The 19,075-nt window shown below is 40.3% G+C and overlaps 1 protein-coding gene across 1 annotated transcript; it reads right to left on the reverse strand.

The window, feature by feature from the left end:
* Positions 1 to 13,966: 13,966 nt before the first annotated feature.
* On the reverse strand, positions 13,967 to 16,219 carry FGFBP2 (fibroblast growth factor binding protein 2). The gene is made up of 2 exons (XM_009279104.2): positions 15,138 to 16,219; positions 13,967 to 14,056 (listed from the first exon to the last, which is right to left on the reverse strand). The coding sequence occupies exon 1, from the start codon at positions 15,775 to 15,777 to the stop codon at positions 15,151 to 15,153; it is 627 nt and encodes a 208-aa protein (XP_009277379.1). The 5' UTR covers positions 15,778 to 16,219; the 3' UTR covers positions 13,967 to 14,056; positions 15,138 to 15,150.
* Positions 16,220 to 19,075: the final 2,856 nt, after the last annotated feature.

Genomic DNA, 19,075 nt, shown 5'->3' on the forward strand with positions numbered 1-19,075 from the left:
AGTGGTTATCTGTGAGTGAAACTAACAGCTTAATCATTTCATCCATCATTTGTAGCCCTAGTATTACTGAATACCTTCCTCGTCTATGAATTCAGTAGTTCTTACTTGCAGTGTTATTCTTCATTTACTTGCTGCATTATGTTGGCAACATTTTGATTAAAATATCCTGAAATTCATTACTGCCAAGGTGTAGTTTCTCTTCAGCAGAGCTCTAACCCTCTTGGCTCCCAGCTCATACCTGGCAGTCAGCAGTTGTTCATCTATTACCTAATCGCACACATCTCACACCCAGTCAGAAAAGGGAGAGTTTGTTTTCAGACCTGCAGAGTATTGCTTTATCTTGGTAGGCGAGGACAGTGGTGTTTTCAGAAAAATATAAGTGGTTTTAATTAACCCAAGGAGATCCAAGCCAGTGATGGAGCATGACCGTTAGGAACGTGTTTCTGAAATGATGAGGAAATCCCTCTTGTTTCATTAGATAATACAGAGGAAAATTCTGTGGACCACATGTATACAGGAGACATAAAACTTTAATGCCCAATGGGGTTGACAGAGTGTTTCGCCTTGGCAGGAGGAGGCTTTCCAAATTCAAATAAGGATGGGAAAATCTTAGATGCCTCTTCTCCCTTAATTTTATTGTGAAAGTATGTTGAACCAACCTTAAAGAAAGTTTGCCTTGATTTTAAAACACTTCAAAGACAAAGAAGTATAAATAATTGCTATTGTTAACTAAACATGATTACCCTCTTCTATACAGGATATTAAATGCTGATACCATGATAAAGATGATTGTTACTGTACAAGAGTTAGTGGAAAACATATCCCAGTCAAAGCAGATCCTAAGATTTTGGTCCCTGCATATTTGCATCTGATAATGCTACAGGGTCACCAAAGAAGAGATGGGATTAGATAGATACAAAAAAAAAAAAAATCTGTTTTTTCCTCCTCTTTAGAACTTAGCTTTCACAGAATACAAAGGTTATAGTTTATAACGAAAAAAAAACAAACTTGGAAGAAAAATAATGTGAAATAGAGGGATACTATACTGATATGTATGTTTCGTACTGATTTTTTCAGTATCAGGAAGAACTTAACCTCAGAATCTGAATTTTACATATTTTCATTTAGTTTTGGCTCTAATGAAGTTATCACTTCTCTATCTCAATCACAGCTAAAGACTCTCCAAGCACAATAATTTCATTGTCCTGTGATTTTATTTGAGCAGGCTGGCTGCTTGATTTATTAGCGTAGATTCAGGGCAAGCTCAAGTTGTTTTGGCAGCCAGGGGAAACAACTATTAACTAATAGCCACCTGAATTATTTAGCCTGCTAAGATTTTTATAGCTCAGAGCAATGCAAGAGCCTGTCTGTCTGACCAGACCAGCTTCAGAACTACAATCAGACAAAGGATTGCTCTCTTACAGAAAGATAACGAGTGAAATAATAAAAAGATGCCATTGTAAATTACTGCCTGCCATTAGACTGGATTCTACTCAGGGTAATGGCAAGTCATGCATATCTACCAGAAGGAAGAGTTTGACACGTTACATGAAATCATCAGACATGTATCGCTAGAACACAAGGGACTGTCTTATGAGCAGCACTGTTTACCATAAGCACTGAGCTTAACACTCCAACCAAAAAATTCTTTCAGCTGTCCTGAATGCCTTATCTCTCATTAAAGCATTGCAGTAAAAAATTCCCCATATGCTTATTCAGATGAATAGCTGAAAAAAGCCTTTGCATTAAGGCAATACTGGTGGAGTTACTAAAGGCAGACAAGGGTAAGAAATGAGATTCAGCCCTCTTCTAGTTCTAATCCACCTTCTCATAAAGGTAAGATTTTTTTTTTCTCAGTGGGAATGTGAAATGACTTAGGCACTTGTTTTAGTTTTTTTCTGATGTATACACAGTGGGCTCCACTGAATTAGTTCCTTTACAGACAGCAAAAATACTAATTGATCCTGCATAGATGAAGGGAACCAAGATCAGCTGAGGCTTATAGTGTGGTTTGGAACATTTCAAATGTTGATCAGATCAGTGGTGAAATTCTTCCACACCTTGGTGTGGTTGCAGAGTGATACAGGATGAACACGAATGGAGTTGAAGACAGAGTATGTACGGGCCAAGGTGTGGTATATTAGAAAGACATTCTTTCCTAGCTGCTGACCACTTTTTTTGAGGTTGTGTCTGGGCTTCTGTAAACCACATCTGATCTGAATTGATAAAATCAACAGTATTTTTTTCAAGGAAGATGCAGCAATTATCTTTTCTACTTTTGCTTTAAGAAATCAAAGCAACTTAGACTTCCTTTCTAGTTTTGGTCTAATGCAGTCCTGGTCAGAATAGATGGACTTTCAAAAGTCTGTTTTTGACATCAGTGGTAGCTCTGGTCTTTGTCTGTTCTCAGGATCCTTTCCATAAAGCTTAAAGCTGTTCTGTAAATAAATTAAGCTGTACCAATAAATATACATGTGTATATATACACAGTTGTATATATAATATAATAAGCATTGAATAGTTTTCTCCCTTCAATTATAGTTCATTAATATTAGTGGTTTTATTTGTATATTTGTTGAAATAAGGGGTGCATATATGTGTGTGGAGAGAGAAGAATAGATGGATCTACCCAGACTAAGAAAGTATATTGTGTAAACTCTTATGATTTTATTAGTGCCTGCTAATTTTGTGGGTTTTAGCACTGGTTCCAAGCACAGCAAAATGCTTCTAGCACTTGCTATGGAATAAACATTCATTTCAAGTACACTTTTCAAATATAGCGGCAAAATGGAAACAGGAACCAAGAAATTGTTCCAGGAAAAGGAAACTAGGAAAGGAAAACCAGGGAATTCATGGTGTAGGAGACTGTGCAGCGTCTGGCTGGGGTGGAATTAATTTTTTATGGTGCTGTGTTTTAAATTTGTGACTAGAACAGTGCTAATAACACACCAATGTTTTAGTTATCGCTAAACAGCATCAAGGCCTTCTCTATTTCTCACTCTGACCCCTCTCCAGTGAGTAGGCTGGGGGTGGGCAAGAGATTGGGAAGGGACACAGCCAGGACAGCTGACCCCAGCTGACCAAAGAGACCTAAGGGATATTCCATACCATATGACATTGCGTGCAACAATAAAACTGGGGGTAGTCTTTCTAGAGTAGCCGTTGCTTGGAGACTGGCTGGGCATCAGCCTGCTTGTGAGAGGTGTAGAGTGAATGTCTTTGCATCACTTGGTTGGTTTCCCCCCCCCCCCTTCCCTTCACTTATTAAGTTGTCTTTATCTTGACCCATATTTTTTTCTCACTCTCGTGGTTTAACCTCAGTTGGCAACTGAGCACCACCCAGCCACTCGCTCACTCCCGCCTGGTGGGATGGGGGAGAGAATTGGAAGGGTAAAAGGGAGAAAACTCGTGAGTTGAGATAAAGACAGTTTAATAGGTAAAGCAAAAGCCGCGCATGCAAGCAAAGCGAAACAAGGAATTCATTCACTCCTTCCCATCGGCAGGCAGGTGTTCAGCCATCTCCAGGAAAGCAGGGCTCCATCACGTGTAATGGCTACTTGGGAAGACAAACGCCATCACTCCAAATGTTCCCCCCTTCCTTCTTCTTCCCCCAGCTTTATATGCTGAGCATGACGTCACATGGTATGGAATGTCCCTTTGGCCAGTTTGGGTCAGCTGTCCTGGCTGTGCCCCCTCCCAGCTTCTTGTGCACCTCCAGCCTTCTCAGTCGGTAGAGCATGGGAAGCTGAAAAGTCCTTGACTAGTGTAAGCACCACCTAGCAACAACTAAAACATCGGTGCGTTATCAACATTGTTCTCATACTAAATCCAAAACACAGCACTGTACCAGCTACTAGGAAGGAAATTAACTCTATCCCTGCTGAAACCAGGACACTCACTTTTGCTCTTCCAATTCTCTCCTCCATCCCACTGGGGAAGGGGAGTGAGTGGCTGGTGGGTATTTCATTGCTGCCTGCAGTCAACCCACCACAGAGACTTCAATCCTGCAAATAACTAACAGAAATTTTTATTTCAGTGGATTCCAGTTGGAAAGAAACCAACAGAGTTCGGTCTGTGTGCAGAATTTCCCCTTTGCTAAAAATACTGATGGCCAAGCTACACTGATACCGTTTTGGCTCCACGCCTCTAAACCACGACGGTTATCACAGCAAAGACAACAAGGAGGTACAGTCACAGTTGTGACAACTCCTTTGCTGATTTAGATTACTACATTTGACGAAGCTATTTCAGCTATGTGGAAAAAGTGATCTTGGGCTAACACAAGCTATGCCTCTACAAGTCACGTCAGCCACCATAGCCCAACCTATGCACTGACAGGATTAGCCATAAAGTTTATCCTCCATAATCTTTGGGTTATCCTTGAAACATAGTATAAGCATCCTTTAAATGCACTTGGGCTGTAAGGTTCAAGAGCTCACATCTAGAAGGGGCTCTGAAAAGTCCTGCTGAAAGCTCAGCAAGTCAGAAGAATGACTATAAAGGTCTGTGTTTCACAGCTACTGTGTGGGCTCGTAGCTCTCAGCATTTTCACATCTGACATAAGTCTCTGAAGGCACAGAGAAAGGACGAAGGGAATGGACAAATTTTATGTGCCATTTTTATTTTACTGAGATCAGCATATTTGGGTATATAGTGAATAGAAGCCATTAACAAAGAAAAAGGTTTCTTGACCTATCTTTCCAAGTTCTAGTGCAACTTGTTATGGTTAGCAAAAGCTGAAAGGACACACATCCCTCAGCATTTATGACAGATTTGGCGTTTTCTCAGTTAACCAAGAGAAGATATGATGTCTCTAACTATATTGTTCTTTAAAAACTTAGTGTTTTTTCTTGGATCATTTCTAACTCTACAGCTCCTCCATGTGGAGATCATTAACAAACAAGAAATTAATAATGCTAAACACTAGGTATTAATACTTTTTTTTATGGGTTTGCAGAAGACCAGCAGTATTCTAAATATTTAGGACATTTTTTAGAGGTATTCAACCCTGTTCAGCCAGAAACCTGTTTTCTGAAAACTGGTGAAAAGCAGTGCAGTAATTCCGTACATCAGAATGCCACTGCTAATGCTGCGGTGTTACAATTCCAATTCTAGTTTAAGTTACCCTTTTTCCTCTGTTATCACATGAATTACACAAACTAACTTTTTATTCATGTTTAATTATATTTGTTCCTGTGTGCCCATATAGGAATCTCACATCTATGTCCTACTTAATGCTATCAGGGAATTTGGGGATTTTCTCCTGTATGTTAGTAAAGAGGACCCAAATCCTAATTAACCAACCTGCTGGTTGGGAACAGGGCTGAAGGCTGGATCTAGTAAAGAACAGCCTTCCCATAACCGCTTCCCATGCTGCCTGTCCACAGCCATCAGAAACTGAGCCGTAAATTATTTAATGCAGTATTTAAAACAACTATTTAATAGATAGTAAATATTATCTGCGTGTTGATGATGACACAGTCCAAACGACTTCATTAAACACTAATAAGCATTAGGCTTGGGGCAAACTGAAAAGACAAGAAGAGAGAACCACCTGACACTCCGCAGGAATTTTAGAGCGTAGGCACTGGCACTCACCATCCCCTCGCACCCCTCCAGGAGAAACAAAGGTGATATGAAGAGAGACTGTATCTCCCCTGCCGCTTCTCACAGCTGAATTGGAAACGGCCAGTGTTCTCAAAGGTTGTTCAGACAGCTTTCAGTCATCACAAGGATATCTGATGTATGCCTGTAACTTAAAAAAAGTTATCTGTTAACATTTTTGATTGAATGTTTGAGGTTGAATAGGAAACGGAAGAAAATATGGAAAGAAGAGAGACTTCAGGTGCTGCTAGATTTGGACTGCAAACCACCCTTTTAATAAATGTCCAATGGTCTGAACTCACATCCGCTACTGATTAGTACAAGAGCGCATCTCACACATGGTAAAGCAGTCTTTCCTGATGCTTTTATGAAGTGTTTCCTTAAGCCAGGACTCAGAATAGGTAGGGACTGTTGTGGGATTCTTTCTGTTAGCTCTAGTGAGGTTTTGACCTCAGATCTTAAAATAAATGGAGCTAGCCAATTCCTTTTGAGAACAGTATTTTACATCTTTTTGAAGTATAGTTGAGCTCAGCAAAGAAACCTTAGTCCTTCCTTGTTTCAGCACGACCAAAAGCCCAAAGCTGCTCTGAACTAGGATAAACTGCTGACTGAAGCGTTCTGCGTAACTATGACCTACAGCACAAAAGGGCTTGATGGCTGCCCCACCGCTATGGCAGGGAATGAGATGGGGTGCACCGGACAGGCTTCTTTCACTCCAGCATTAGGTTGAAATCAAGAAGAAAAATAATAACTTTTGGACAGTTTCTGCTCTGAAAGAACAAAAAGAGATTTTTGAAGCCAAACAAAATTTATGAAATGAGCTCACAAAATCATTTCAAAATGGTAATTTATCTTAGGGGTGGCATAAAATAGAATAATTACAAAGGGCAAAAGCAACCTTTTTCATTGCTATCTTCTTGCCATGTAGACACTTGTAAATTTTAGTTTTGGAATAATCAATGAAATCTTGGCATTCTCAAGGGCCCTTTCCTGTTAACCCATCAATACGTACTCTGTTCCTCCAGCTACCCCAGACCAGTTGCTTACTGTTTGTACAAAGCTTTTTTTTTAATATAAAAACACAGACTAAGTTTTAAATATTACTTTTGTTCCTCTCCTTATCAGCTCTTTCTCCCTTCTCTGAATCATTATATTTAAGGTAGTGAACAGAAAGAACCAAAGAGTAGTGGTTTAATTAAGTATAAACATAACTAGACCAGAGGAACACTGTTGCATTCAGACAGGAGATTTACATTAAACTATGTGCTGGCACACATAGGCAGGTCTGTATTCACCGGGCACACTATATATATTAATCTGCACATTGCAGCATGACAGATTTACAGTTGGAGGAACTAATGAGATGCAGAAAAACCGATACGCAAGCAGATAAAATTGTAAGCAGCAAGACCTGAGAAAGAGATGGAGTTTGCAGTGCAGAATTTCATTATTGTATCTATATGCATAACCTACTGATTACAGCCACAGTAAAAGTGTGTAACATGCATGTTCAAGGTCCAAAGCTGGGGCATGTGAGGGAAGACTTTGTTCCCATGTGTGTACTCATCTAGTAGAATTACAAAAACGTGTGTTAAATTTTTGTTTCTGCTTAAATACACATCTAGTACTCTTTAACATACTAGCTTCTGTTGAAACACCTGCTGTCAGAGGCCCCCTTACATGTCTCTGTTTCCTAACCTTTTAAAGGTGGATAATGATACTTGTCTATGTCAGAGACATACAAGAAAGTTACCTTTATATTTCTTTTTTTGTAAACATCCTGAAGTGTACAAATAGAAGGTAATATGGAAATAAAATATATTACAATTTTAAACAATTTCTACAACTGAGGAACTAACTTCTAACTGAGTTCAGTATTCTGTTGTATTCAGTTTTCCTTTCCTTTCTACAGGCTGGCAAGCAATGCAGTTACACAAAGCTGTTGTAGAAAGCACACTAGCAATTAAATTGTTATATGTCTCTTTAAATAGCAACAATTATTTTTGTTTTGAATAACTTTTAGATAACGCAGGAGAAAACATAGACATGATGATGATGATGTGGAAAATTAATTACCTGAGGAATTCCTTTTCAGATGGATTTCTTCCTCTCTCTCAGATATTTACAATGTGCCTGCCTTCTCACAGATGCTGAAGGCACTCAGTTTTCTACACTGCTTTCTAGTCCTTGACAGTATATTTTCTTTGCTCATGTAAATTATGCTGAAGCTGCAAAGTAGTCATATACTGTTCTTTACTATTCGAGTTCAACTAATACGTAGATGTTTAAAAAGGGCCATGATATACCCAGAAGAATAATTTGTCTGGTGGTAAGGATTTAAGGTAATCTTTAATTTTGGATCCTGGGTTCTTTCCAAGTCAGAAACACTTATGACACAATCCCCCCCCCAAAAAAAAAAAAAAAGATTAATAGTGAGAAAGAAAAAAAAGTTTGCCTGTTCCATCAAACCACTGTGATTGATCTATTGTACTTCAAATGAAGTATGTTACTGCCAAAGGACACTGCTGCTCCTGAGGTAAAATATGTAGTGTTCTAGAAGAAGTTTTATAGTTCCCTAAGCTGAAGGAAAACAGTGTTTCTGATTTCTTTCAGTTGTTGACTCACCCTGAGCGAAGAAGATGTCCAGACGCCATGTGATCAGTGTGAAGCAAAACCAAAGGCTATTGAATTGATTCCAACTATGTAGAAGATTTCAGGCCTGAGAAGACAGGGGAAGCAGATGACTGCAGATGATTACAGATGATGTTCCTTATTGGTGCTACTCAATGGCTCTTACCTCTTCTTGTCGGTATATTGTGAAAAATATCTCCTGTCATCCTGGCGTAGCTTACCTTCATGGCAGACGCAATGTGGATTTCTATGGACAGGTTTTAACAACGGGTCTTGGAACATCTTTCTGATGAGAGAAATGGGTCATGGGGGACAGCAGTATTTGAGGCAGGTCTTGGGGAAAGATAGAGATCTTGTCCTGACGAACCATGTCTCCACAGCCTGCTCTGGCATCCACCCTTGGGGCAAACCCACCACCCCATGGCCCAAGTTCACCAACGCGACTTGAAAGACATTGGTGTCTCTCCCGCTCTAGACTCCAGTCCCCAGCAGGGTCCTGCCAGCCACACCTCCCCTGAGCACCACTGTTCCCAGCCAGACCCTGCAGAACAGCTAAAATACCTACATCTGCCAGCAAACCACCCTCTTCAGCACCGCTCAGGGCCCCAGAGCAACAACCCAACCCAAACACTGCAACACGGCCCCACAACACAACAGCACACGGTCCCCCAGGGCCTGCACAGCCTGCTCGCACCTGGGCCACGGGCAGCTCGCTCGGGAGATCACCCTCATGGAGGCCATGCAACTTTTTCCCCACGCAAAAACAGGTGCTGCTCAAACACTTGAGCTTCAGCTTCATTTGTGCCATCTGAGCCACCAAAGAGCCATGACGGTCTCAGGTAACGTTTTCTGTGCACAGATGCGGAAACCCCACTCCACGCTTCCCTTCTGTCACCTTCCCACACTGACCAGATCTCCCGTGTGACTGCGAGTGCATCAGATAATCTTCCCCAGCTGCAAACATGAATTTGTGGCTTTCCACGTTAAATTTCTGGAGTGTAGAAGACAGGGCATCATCTCAGTACCTTGGTGACAGCACCCAGGTGGCCTGCGCCTGCCTTGAAGGGGGGGGGTAAGAGGGGAGAACAGCGGGCAGCACTCCTGCCTGCCCGCCGGGCTGCCGGGCTGTTTTGGCAGAGGAAACAGTGAGGCCCCTCTGTCAGAGTTCAGAGCCTGAATTCTGCTCACTGTTTCCTTCAGCGGGAAGTTTCTAGCCCTCTTCAGTTCCTAGGCAAATTCTTAATTTTATTACAGCCGCGTTTGTGGGGAGGGCCCCCTCCCACACCACATTACGCTGGTAAGACAAATAAAGGGGCAACCAATTTCACCATTTGCACATTAATTTTTACGGACAGCAGCAGTAGCGACAGAGTAATGCAGTTTTTTACATCTGCAGCCAGCAGACCTAAAAGGACACCTCTGTTTCCCCTCCTGACTACAATCATTGTAAGCCTGGAGGCAGTGGGAGCGTACCATGGGTTGGATGCGTATGGCGAGCAGCTGGTTATGCAAACAATTTTATAACCTGCTGAGGAGAGGGAGGCGGGGAGGGGAACATGATCTTCTGCTCCAAATCAGACATCAGCTTCGTTTTTTTCTTCCTCTGTACATACTGTAATATAGCTACTCTGGAAATTCAGCACCTGGCCTCCTGCCTAATGTTTATGCGGTTAACTTTGTATACAAGATATGAAAGCGAACTAAAGAGATTCTCAGTAGGTCTGGTATGATGTGTCCATGAGATAACACCAACATCTTGTCATCGTACTGACTACATCTCTTCCGCTTTGTTTTCTTATTCCTGTTTTTGTATATGTATCACATACCTTTTGTCATTGTAAAATGATCTGTGAAGTTTGATGAGAGCAATTCTCTTGTTTGTAAGGGGAAAAGCAGAGAGAGCCAAAAGAAATCCCCTGTGCTGCATCTGACTCCTCTCCAGAGAAGAAAGCAGAGATTGGGTAAAATAACAGCAAGAGAAACAGAAAAAAGAAATTGACAACCATAAAGCTCCTGAAGAAGCAGGAATGGCAACGGGCAACTTTGGGAAATTTTAGTTTTTTCTTTGTCCTCTTATTTTTGTGGAAGATCTCTGTCCCTAAAATCCATGCCGTATCAACTACGACACCTATTGAAAAATCAAGAATGCAAAACGTAAGACTGAAACCATGCAAGAACGACCAGACAACATACCTAAACAATTCTCTCAGAAAACACCAGAGTGCACTACTGCATAGTTGAGATGATTTACAGGCAGACTAAGCAACATTATTATTGAGGTGTGGATTTGGTCTACTTTAACACAAATAACCTACACAGCGCAAACGATGATTTTCTTAGTTTCAGATACTTGGTTTTAAGGCAAACAGACCTGATGTTCAGTGTTCCTTAACACCTGAATTTCTTGTCGATTTTCTCTGCTGTCAAAACCACGCTAAATAAAAATATGTACCAAAAGACAGAAGCACTGAAGTTATTCAAGACGATGCATTCGACTTGATGACCGGATCTGCCATCAGAACATACTTAAGAAAACTGCCTCTCTCGTTTGCTTTGATATAGTTAGAATGGCTGATCCAAGAGCATTTTTTGCACTTTAAGGAGACATGGATGCTAACAGAGGTGTTCATTATTAAATAACCAGAATGTTTAACCTTTCTTTTGTATTTCTATTGTAAATCATAGAATCATTCAGGCCAGAAGGCAGCTTGGGAGGTTTGTAGTCCAAGCTCCTGCTCAAACCAGGGTCACGGTGAATTCAGACTCCATTGCTTAAACGTTGTCCAGTTGGCCTTGAAAAGCTCCACAGATGGAGATTCCAGAGCCACTCTGGGGAACCTGCTCCGGTGTTTATCCTCCTTACAGTGAATGTTTTTCCTTCCACCAAGTCAGAACCTCACCCGTATCAACTTGTGACCATGATCTCCTTTTCTCCTATCACACAAGTCAGTGAAGAGCCTAACTCCGTGTTCTCTATAGCCTCCTCATATGTACTGGGGGGCAGCTATTAGGTCCCCCATAAAGCCTTCTCCAGGCTCCAGAACCGGACGTCTTGGTGGCTTTCCGTTAGACTCACTCCAGTCTTTCTTGGATCTTAACTATGTGTGTTAAATACACATCCTTTTATACACAGGTTCTCCAAACACATAATTTTGCTTTTCTTGGAGGCTTACCTTGTCAAAGTAGCGAATACTCATGATGCTTCTGTGGAAACCTAAATGTGAGGATCTTGAGGCAGGTAGGCTATCTCACATTGCACTGAATTAGCAGCAGAAGCAGCGGGCCTGGATATCAGGGGTCTCCCTGGTTGCAGGAATCCAGACAAACATTTTTGCCTGCTGTTCCTCTGTCAAGAAGATAAGGACAAATTCCTTCTCCACTTGAGCGGATTTCCTGAGGTACTTACGTATATGGGGACTAACAGGTTAACCTAAAATGAACGAAACAGCAGGTTTCATTCATTCACGAGGTACCTGAAGATGCATTAAACTCACCACAAACACTTCTCAATTCATCCTTTCATTAATGAATAGCACTTTCATACCAAGAAGGTAACTGAAATGTCACGACTATGTTTCTAGTGCTAAACACAATTAAATGGTAATGCAGCTGATACAATTACGGTGCTGTTACACTAAGGTGAGGTATTTCAGCTAACATCCAATTTTTAAACATTTGGAAAGCAAGATCATTATAGTTAACTGACTTGCTGAGGGTGTATAGTGTTGCCTAATGAAATGCAATCCAAGCCATGCATCACGTCGGTACCAAAATCTTCACCTTTTTGTAAAATTTAGTGCTTTAACTGTTTTGTGGATCCTGGATATTTTATAAAAAACATTTCATGAAAGCAGGGCCTTTGGTGCAAGACTATTTGATTTCTAGTTTCCACTTCAACAGTGAAGTTTCAGGTGGTCGTTCCAGACAACACAGTGCCAGTCAGAGCCCTGTGCAGCAGAGCTCTGCTCTACTGAAACGAGACAAGAGTTCCCTAGGAAATAGTGGACTAGCAAGTATGTGTGACATTTGTCCTCTACCAAGCAGAATCAATGATGGCCACATATTTTAGACTGTATCATCAAGGAGTTCTACAAAGTGCCAGACAACTTGGCTGCCTTCTGTGCTCAGTGCATATACATAGACGAGGGCATAAAGAGGAAAATTTTCTTTTAGTGAACTGATGAAACCACCTCTTTTCTCCTGCTATCAGTGTGGTGGGTGACTGATTCTCCCAGACTTCTCTCAATGCAAGACATCGTCTCATTTTTGAGGTCGTTACTGTTGCGGTGGATACTACTGCAAAATATCCACTCTGCAGTGTGGATTTTGCATCATACAAAAGAGGAGTTTTAAAATATTTAAAACACACACCTCAAGAAAACCCTCAGCCTCCCCTTAACATTTCCAAATAGTTCCCAAATATCACTTTGATGTGTTTTGCATGTTTGCAAATCAATTAATTATATTCATTTCTATGACAGAAATAAGTGAATAGGTGTACTACTACATTTTTTACTCGCAGCACAAGAGCCTGGCAAGGGTAATTGAAGTTACAAATTAAGATTAACCACATTAGATTTATGGCTGACAAAAATATAGACTTGCTTGAGCTTGCATTTTATCAGCATTCAAGCTCTGTTTCTGCCTTGCACATACAATCTTCTGCACTGATCCCATGTTAATTACTTGCTGTTCCTTTCCATATATTTCAAGAGGTTTGGGGACAGAAAATTATGTCAAGCTTTTTTGGTACAAGGCACAAACTTTAGTGATTGGACAGTCACGATCTGGAATTATGAAGTGAGAATTACAAATCCGTGAGTAAAGCTGGAGAAGTACTTAAGCGTAACAACGCCTTGCAGAAACTGTTTAATGGCAAACATAGAGCACTACTAACTTCCGTGGTAAGAAGTTTTTCCAGTTATATCCCTGCTGGGAAGCTCACTTAGGAACAAAAGGGATCATTGTTAAAAAATAATCTGAATATAAATGTGTTGTAATCTCTGACAACAGGCTATTAGGTCTTGCTTTGTGTTTTGATGAGATACACGCAAGTGCTCAGGTGCACAGATATGAGTTACCTTTCAGAATATTTACTGAACCCAAACATTAATATTACCACTAACAGATCCTAATAACGCCGAACTCTGCAGATGCATCACAGATGAACACTTCTAATCTGCTATGTTTAGAAATGTATTCTTACATTACTCTTATTTCTCTAATCTTTTTTTCCCTGCTGGCTGAAACTTGTCATTGTAATATAAATGTAATAACATTGAAAATATTAATATTAATGAAAACACGTTCACAGTGGGAAAGTAACAACTCAGACCTGTAACTTCTCTTACACATTCTACCAAAAATCTTTTAAGAAACAAGTATCAAATACCATGACTTTATACAAGTAGCACCATTTAAAATTTTAAGAAAGCACACTGAATATGTTTTCAAAAATCTTATTTTTATTGTTTGCACTGACTGTGGCATCATTTACAGCTTTCACCTCTAACAAATTGAAGCGAATCAGCACACACAAAAAACCTATTCGAGGTCAGCACTCAAAGTGGAACCTTGGTTACATAAATGCAGTACACCTTGGTGTGTAACAGACCTAGGAACAGTTAGTTCATCCTAACACTTTAAGTACAGTCACTCCAGTTTCATGCATTTCTCAGGGCTGTTAAAAAGTTTCATTTTAGGGGTGCAAAGAGAAAACAGCTACAAGATTTATAGAGACGACTCATTTTTAAACCAAAATTCTTATGTCTAAATTATTAAACTACAGCAAGGACCCTTCTTCAGCTGTAAAAATTTTGTTCTGCAAAACAAAAAAGAAAAAAAAAATTAGTCACTTTGTTGTATTAAGCACAAGTAAGATCATTAGCAGCCTAAACACTTGCTGGCTCATGCTGCATATATTCCCATTTCTGTCAAAAGCATGCCAGGTTTAGTCACCAGCTCCTGGCTTTCTCCGTGAGCCGAAATGGAAGTAGGTATAAAATCAATCACTTCTGCGAAGGCTTTGCCTTTTTAAATCCTGGCTGAAAACCTCAGACTTACCAGACAAGCGCCTGTATGTGATCCCCTATCGCCCCTACAGAAACAGACCCGCAAACCAAGACAGTCCATTTGGTTTTACTCATTTTTGCAAGTTGTTTATGAACTAATTTTTAAAATTAAAATGGTTAATTATTAACTAGCAGTTTTGATGAACAAGCTTTAACCTCTCAATTTCTGAATGTAGTTTTAAATTGTTCTAGCTGATGTATTTGTTATCGGATCTGATGCATTTGTTATTTATCTTAACTGCACTGGCTTAAATCCAGAAGTCAGCACAAGAGGGAAGGAATGACAGAAGGCAGAAAACAAGCCCAATTCGAACAGTTAGAACTGAAATACCATAGGATTAATAACAGATAGGACAAACATCTCAGTACATACTAAAGGAGGCTGTCAGGGAGTCCTAAACTAGTAGCCATCACTGGGAGTTTAAGCTATCCAGCCCCTCAGAAGCCACAGTACAGGCTTTGCCATGTTAGATTTTAGTGAGCGAGCCTAGAACCTCCCTGTCCACACCCCTGAGAGACCACCCACCCCCACCCCCCCCCCCCCCCCAACCAACCAAAACCAACAATACCACCAACTACAATACTAAAGGAGGCTGTCAGGGAGTCCTAAACTAGTAGCCATCACTGGGAGTTTAAGCTATCCAGCCCCTCAGAAGCCACAGTACAGGCTTTGCCATGTTAGATTTTAGTGAGCGAGCCTAGAACCTCCCTGTCCACACCCCTGAGAGACCCCCCACCCCCACCCCCCCCGCCCCAAGATCAAAATAAAGCAAAACTACAACAGCATTACTCTTAGGTATATTCTGCTGTGCTTCAAGATGGGAGTTTTACCTGAAGCAAATCTTTAACCTCTAAAGATGCCAATAATGTAGGAGCAGAAACCATGCAGGGATTCCCAGCAATGTTCCCGTGCCAATTTCATCGCTTCCGTTTCATTTTCAGACCCTTGACCGTGTTGGGTTGGTTTTATAAGAGGTAGCATTGGAGGTTTCCCTATTTTCTTAACAGAGCTTTTCCCTGCTCCCCTCATAGAAGTGGAAGTTTTCTGGACTGATTTCTCCTGGTTTGCTAGATCTTCTGGCTCCATACCAGTAGCTATTTGCTTCATGAGAGCCTCTGTGGGAGCCTTTTGGCACATGGTGGTCTTCAACACTTGTGTGGATTCGCAAGCGTGCGGGAGCTTTCTGAGTTCCATGGCGATCTGATTCCAGTAAATCTTTGGATTTTTTCTGAAAGCACGACAGACTGATGGCTTGCCAGCAAATTCACACCAGTAGGACATGCCTTGGCTTTTGCATTCAATTCTAAGTTTCATCTCCTCGTCCCCACTTATGCTCATTGTGCAAACATCTTTGGTTTTAGTCCGAAAATTGATTTCTTCACCATTGCTTCTTTTCTTTGGCTTCAGCTTCTGTCCCAATCCTCCCATGCCACAGATCGCTACTAGGAAGAGAAGAGCAAAGCTCTTCATGGTGAGAGGAGTTGACTGAGATCCTTGAGCAACACGATCAGAAAATGTGAAAGCAGTAAGTGGCTCCTCACAATTTAAAGGCTTGGTGCACAAAGAAGCCTCTTTCCAGCGAAACGTGGGATATAAGGGTTGTTTTTTTTTTATAAAAATAATAAATCACACTTCAGTAGGCATGTGCCCATAATTTATAGCCTGAGGGAGTGTCGAATAACCTGTGAACTCCCAAGAATGTAACAAGACAAATCTTGTAAATGCAGTTAAATACAGAAAGATAGTTGTATAACCGAGAAGCACATTCCTATCCAGGATGAACATGTCATATTTGATTTTTACCACATATTTTCCATTCTCCAGCTGCTTTATAGCTATCTTCATGCCAGAGCTTGTAAGACCATATTGAAGTAAAAAAGGATAAAAGTGCCAAAGCAACCTATGCAGCTACATCTGGATGATTATAAGTGTGTCCTACCAATAAATGCTGATTTGTGGAATGGATTTTCTGTGGATTTGCACAGTGAGGATGCAACTTTAGCACTTCATTTTGTCAGCACATGACATGCAGTGGGGACACATGGAAGAATCAACTGCACATTCTTTGAGCCATGAAAGATTTTTAGACTTGCAATACTGAAGCAAGATAAGGACTAAAGCTTTAGAGAAATAAGGTATTACAGGCCTAAACATAAACCAAACATCTGGAAGTTTTATCATCATTGTCACACCATAGTTATTTTCAGCCAACAGAGCAAGACAACAGAACTAGCTTATCATGGGTCTCAGCAGCAGGGAATAGACCCCAAAACATGTCAGACAGATATTTGTGCTTTATCACCTTTCACTTTTTTTTTTTAAATAGATATTTTCCCGTTCATAATAAATGAGCTGTAAAAGTGCCATAAAACAAAGGTAAGAGAATAGAAATATTTTAGTGCAGAATCCTGTACTAGCAGGTTTTGCTGTAGTAACTAAAAGCAGAGCTGAGGAAAATCATGGTAACTCCCTTGGCATTCAGGAGGTCATGAGGAAAAATCCCTCCCACGCTGTTGCAAGCCACAGTACTTTTCTGGCTAGTAAGACCCCACTAGGCACTTCTTTTGAAGGTACACATGCTATAGCCAGCCTGACCTGAACAGCTTCTGGAAGGGGTATTGTATTATTTAGGTATGCTTGGATAACTCTAGGGTGCTAGAAACCCTGAGTTTAAGAATGGCCAAACATAATGGAATAGAATACCATTTTGTATATCTAGCCACTCAATAGGTATCGCTAAAGAAAATACCAAGGCAAAAACATTCATTTAATACAGACAGTGAAGCAGAACAAAAAAAAAAAATTGCAAAAAATGCTTCTCTAATACTTGACAATAGAGTCCGTAGCTGCTGTGGCACCCCAGCTAGTCTGAGAGCTGCCTGCTTGAAGACGGAGTCACCTGGAACAGCCATTCTGGGTGGCCTGAACCTTGTTCTTCCAGTCAACGTGTCATGAAGTTCCCAATGACTAAATACCACTTGGCGGAGAGAACAACATTGTTTTCTTTACATCCCCTCTCTAAGGCTATTTTAGTAACATTTTTAGTAGAGGTTTCATTTCTAGCTTCTTGCCATTTGTCTCTTTCAAAGCACAGTGGTGTGGCTCTCCAGTCAAGTCTTAGGAGAAACAGCAATGGTACAAGCCTACTTAAGATTTACAATTCACTCTTCTGTTGTTTTCTGGGGAGCCTTCTCACCCATCAGCCAGCCAGCAGAATCTTGTTGCCCACCTCACACTTCATTTCAAGGATTTCAAATCCGTACTGCAAGCACTCAAAGACCTCCTAATATTTGACAAGCAAATACATATTATTTACACTTGGTTATGCACAACAGCACTGACAGTTCCTAGATTAGAAACTAAAGGCATTTGTCTCTCTCGTTCTAATAATTGTTAGAGAGTTCAAAACTACTTAAAAGTTACTTTATACCAGTTTCAGATCTCTTGTTCTGAAAGTTTTTAAAGTGTAATCATGAAAACAAATCAGACTACAAAAATAAGGACAAATACCAAAGCTTAGACTCAAGAGCTCTGGTATAGTTATGTATTACAGTTAATATGTTACTGCCAAGTGTTTGTCTCACTCCTATCTGACATTTGTGTCCTCTGTCCACGTGTGCTTCAGATGAAACAGCTCATGGTCTGTTGTATCAGGAAAACAATTGCCCTTTTACAAGTTAAGCTAGGATGCCAGCAGTGAACTACGGGAGCTGAAGAACTGGCAAACGTTTAATTCTGCTGTCAGTGCTACAGAAACAGTAACGGAGACAAGTGGTAACACCTTGAGTTCTTGCAGGGTATGTGGATATCCTCCACAACTCATTAGCCTGAATCCTACCATCTTTGCATAAATCACATCCTTTGTGGAAGTCGGAAGCTCCCTCACCCAGAGTCAATGGGACTTTTCAGTCCTTCCTGCTCCCATTCTTGGTCTCTTATCTTGCTTAAGCTAAAGTCATCAATGAAAGTCAAATATAGTAGAAAATTTTAATCAGGGTAAAAAATTCATTTTCATAAGATTTTAACTCAGTGCAACTCTTCTGAGACAGGACTACAGAACAAAACAATTGAGAATCAAACATCAGGTGGTTAAGCAAGTTCTTTTTTATTTAAATGAACTGGGAACATTTTCTCAAATTAAAAATAGAAACTTTTAAAAATCTGCAGTTCTGAACATTACATATACACATATGCTACATACTGTCAATTAGAAATGTTTCCATTTATGACCTAAAAATAAAAAATTTAAGGTTATTCCAGATTAAAGACTGGTATCACTTTTCAGCATTTCTTTAAAATTATATGAATGATTTACAGGATTATTCCTACTTCAAGCCAATGAACCTTGTCGGAAACAAAGTTAACAATACTGATATATGAAGAGACACTACTCCAGATCACTACACCCAATTACTTCACCCACTGAAATGTTTTACACTAGTAACAGATACTTTTGGCCCTGTTGATGAATTCTGCTGTCAATTAATTCAGCAATGCAACTGTATGCCTAAATTCAAGGCAATAACTCTTAATAGTACAAACGTTAACTCCAATTGCTAAACACATTTGAATTTCAATATTGGAAATCATATTTTGAAATTATTTAGCAAAAACAGTATCACTGCCCCCTGAAAGAGCCACAGCTTAATAGTGATACTATTAAGGACATTACAGAAGTGAGTGTGAATGAGGAAAAGGGAGACAGAGAACATAAAGCATTCTAAAAATCACCAACATATGATGTCTCTCATGCTCTTTTTGAGTACTA

The sequence above is a fragment of the Aptenodytes forsteri genome, unplaced genomic scaffold, assembly GCF_000699145.1.
Source record: "Aptenodytes forsteri isolate BGI_AS27 unplaced genomic scaffold, ASM69914v1 Scaffold242, whole genome shotgun sequence".
Lineage (NCBI taxonomy): Eukaryota > Metazoa > Chordata > Aves > Sphenisciformes > Spheniscidae > Aptenodytes > Aptenodytes forsteri.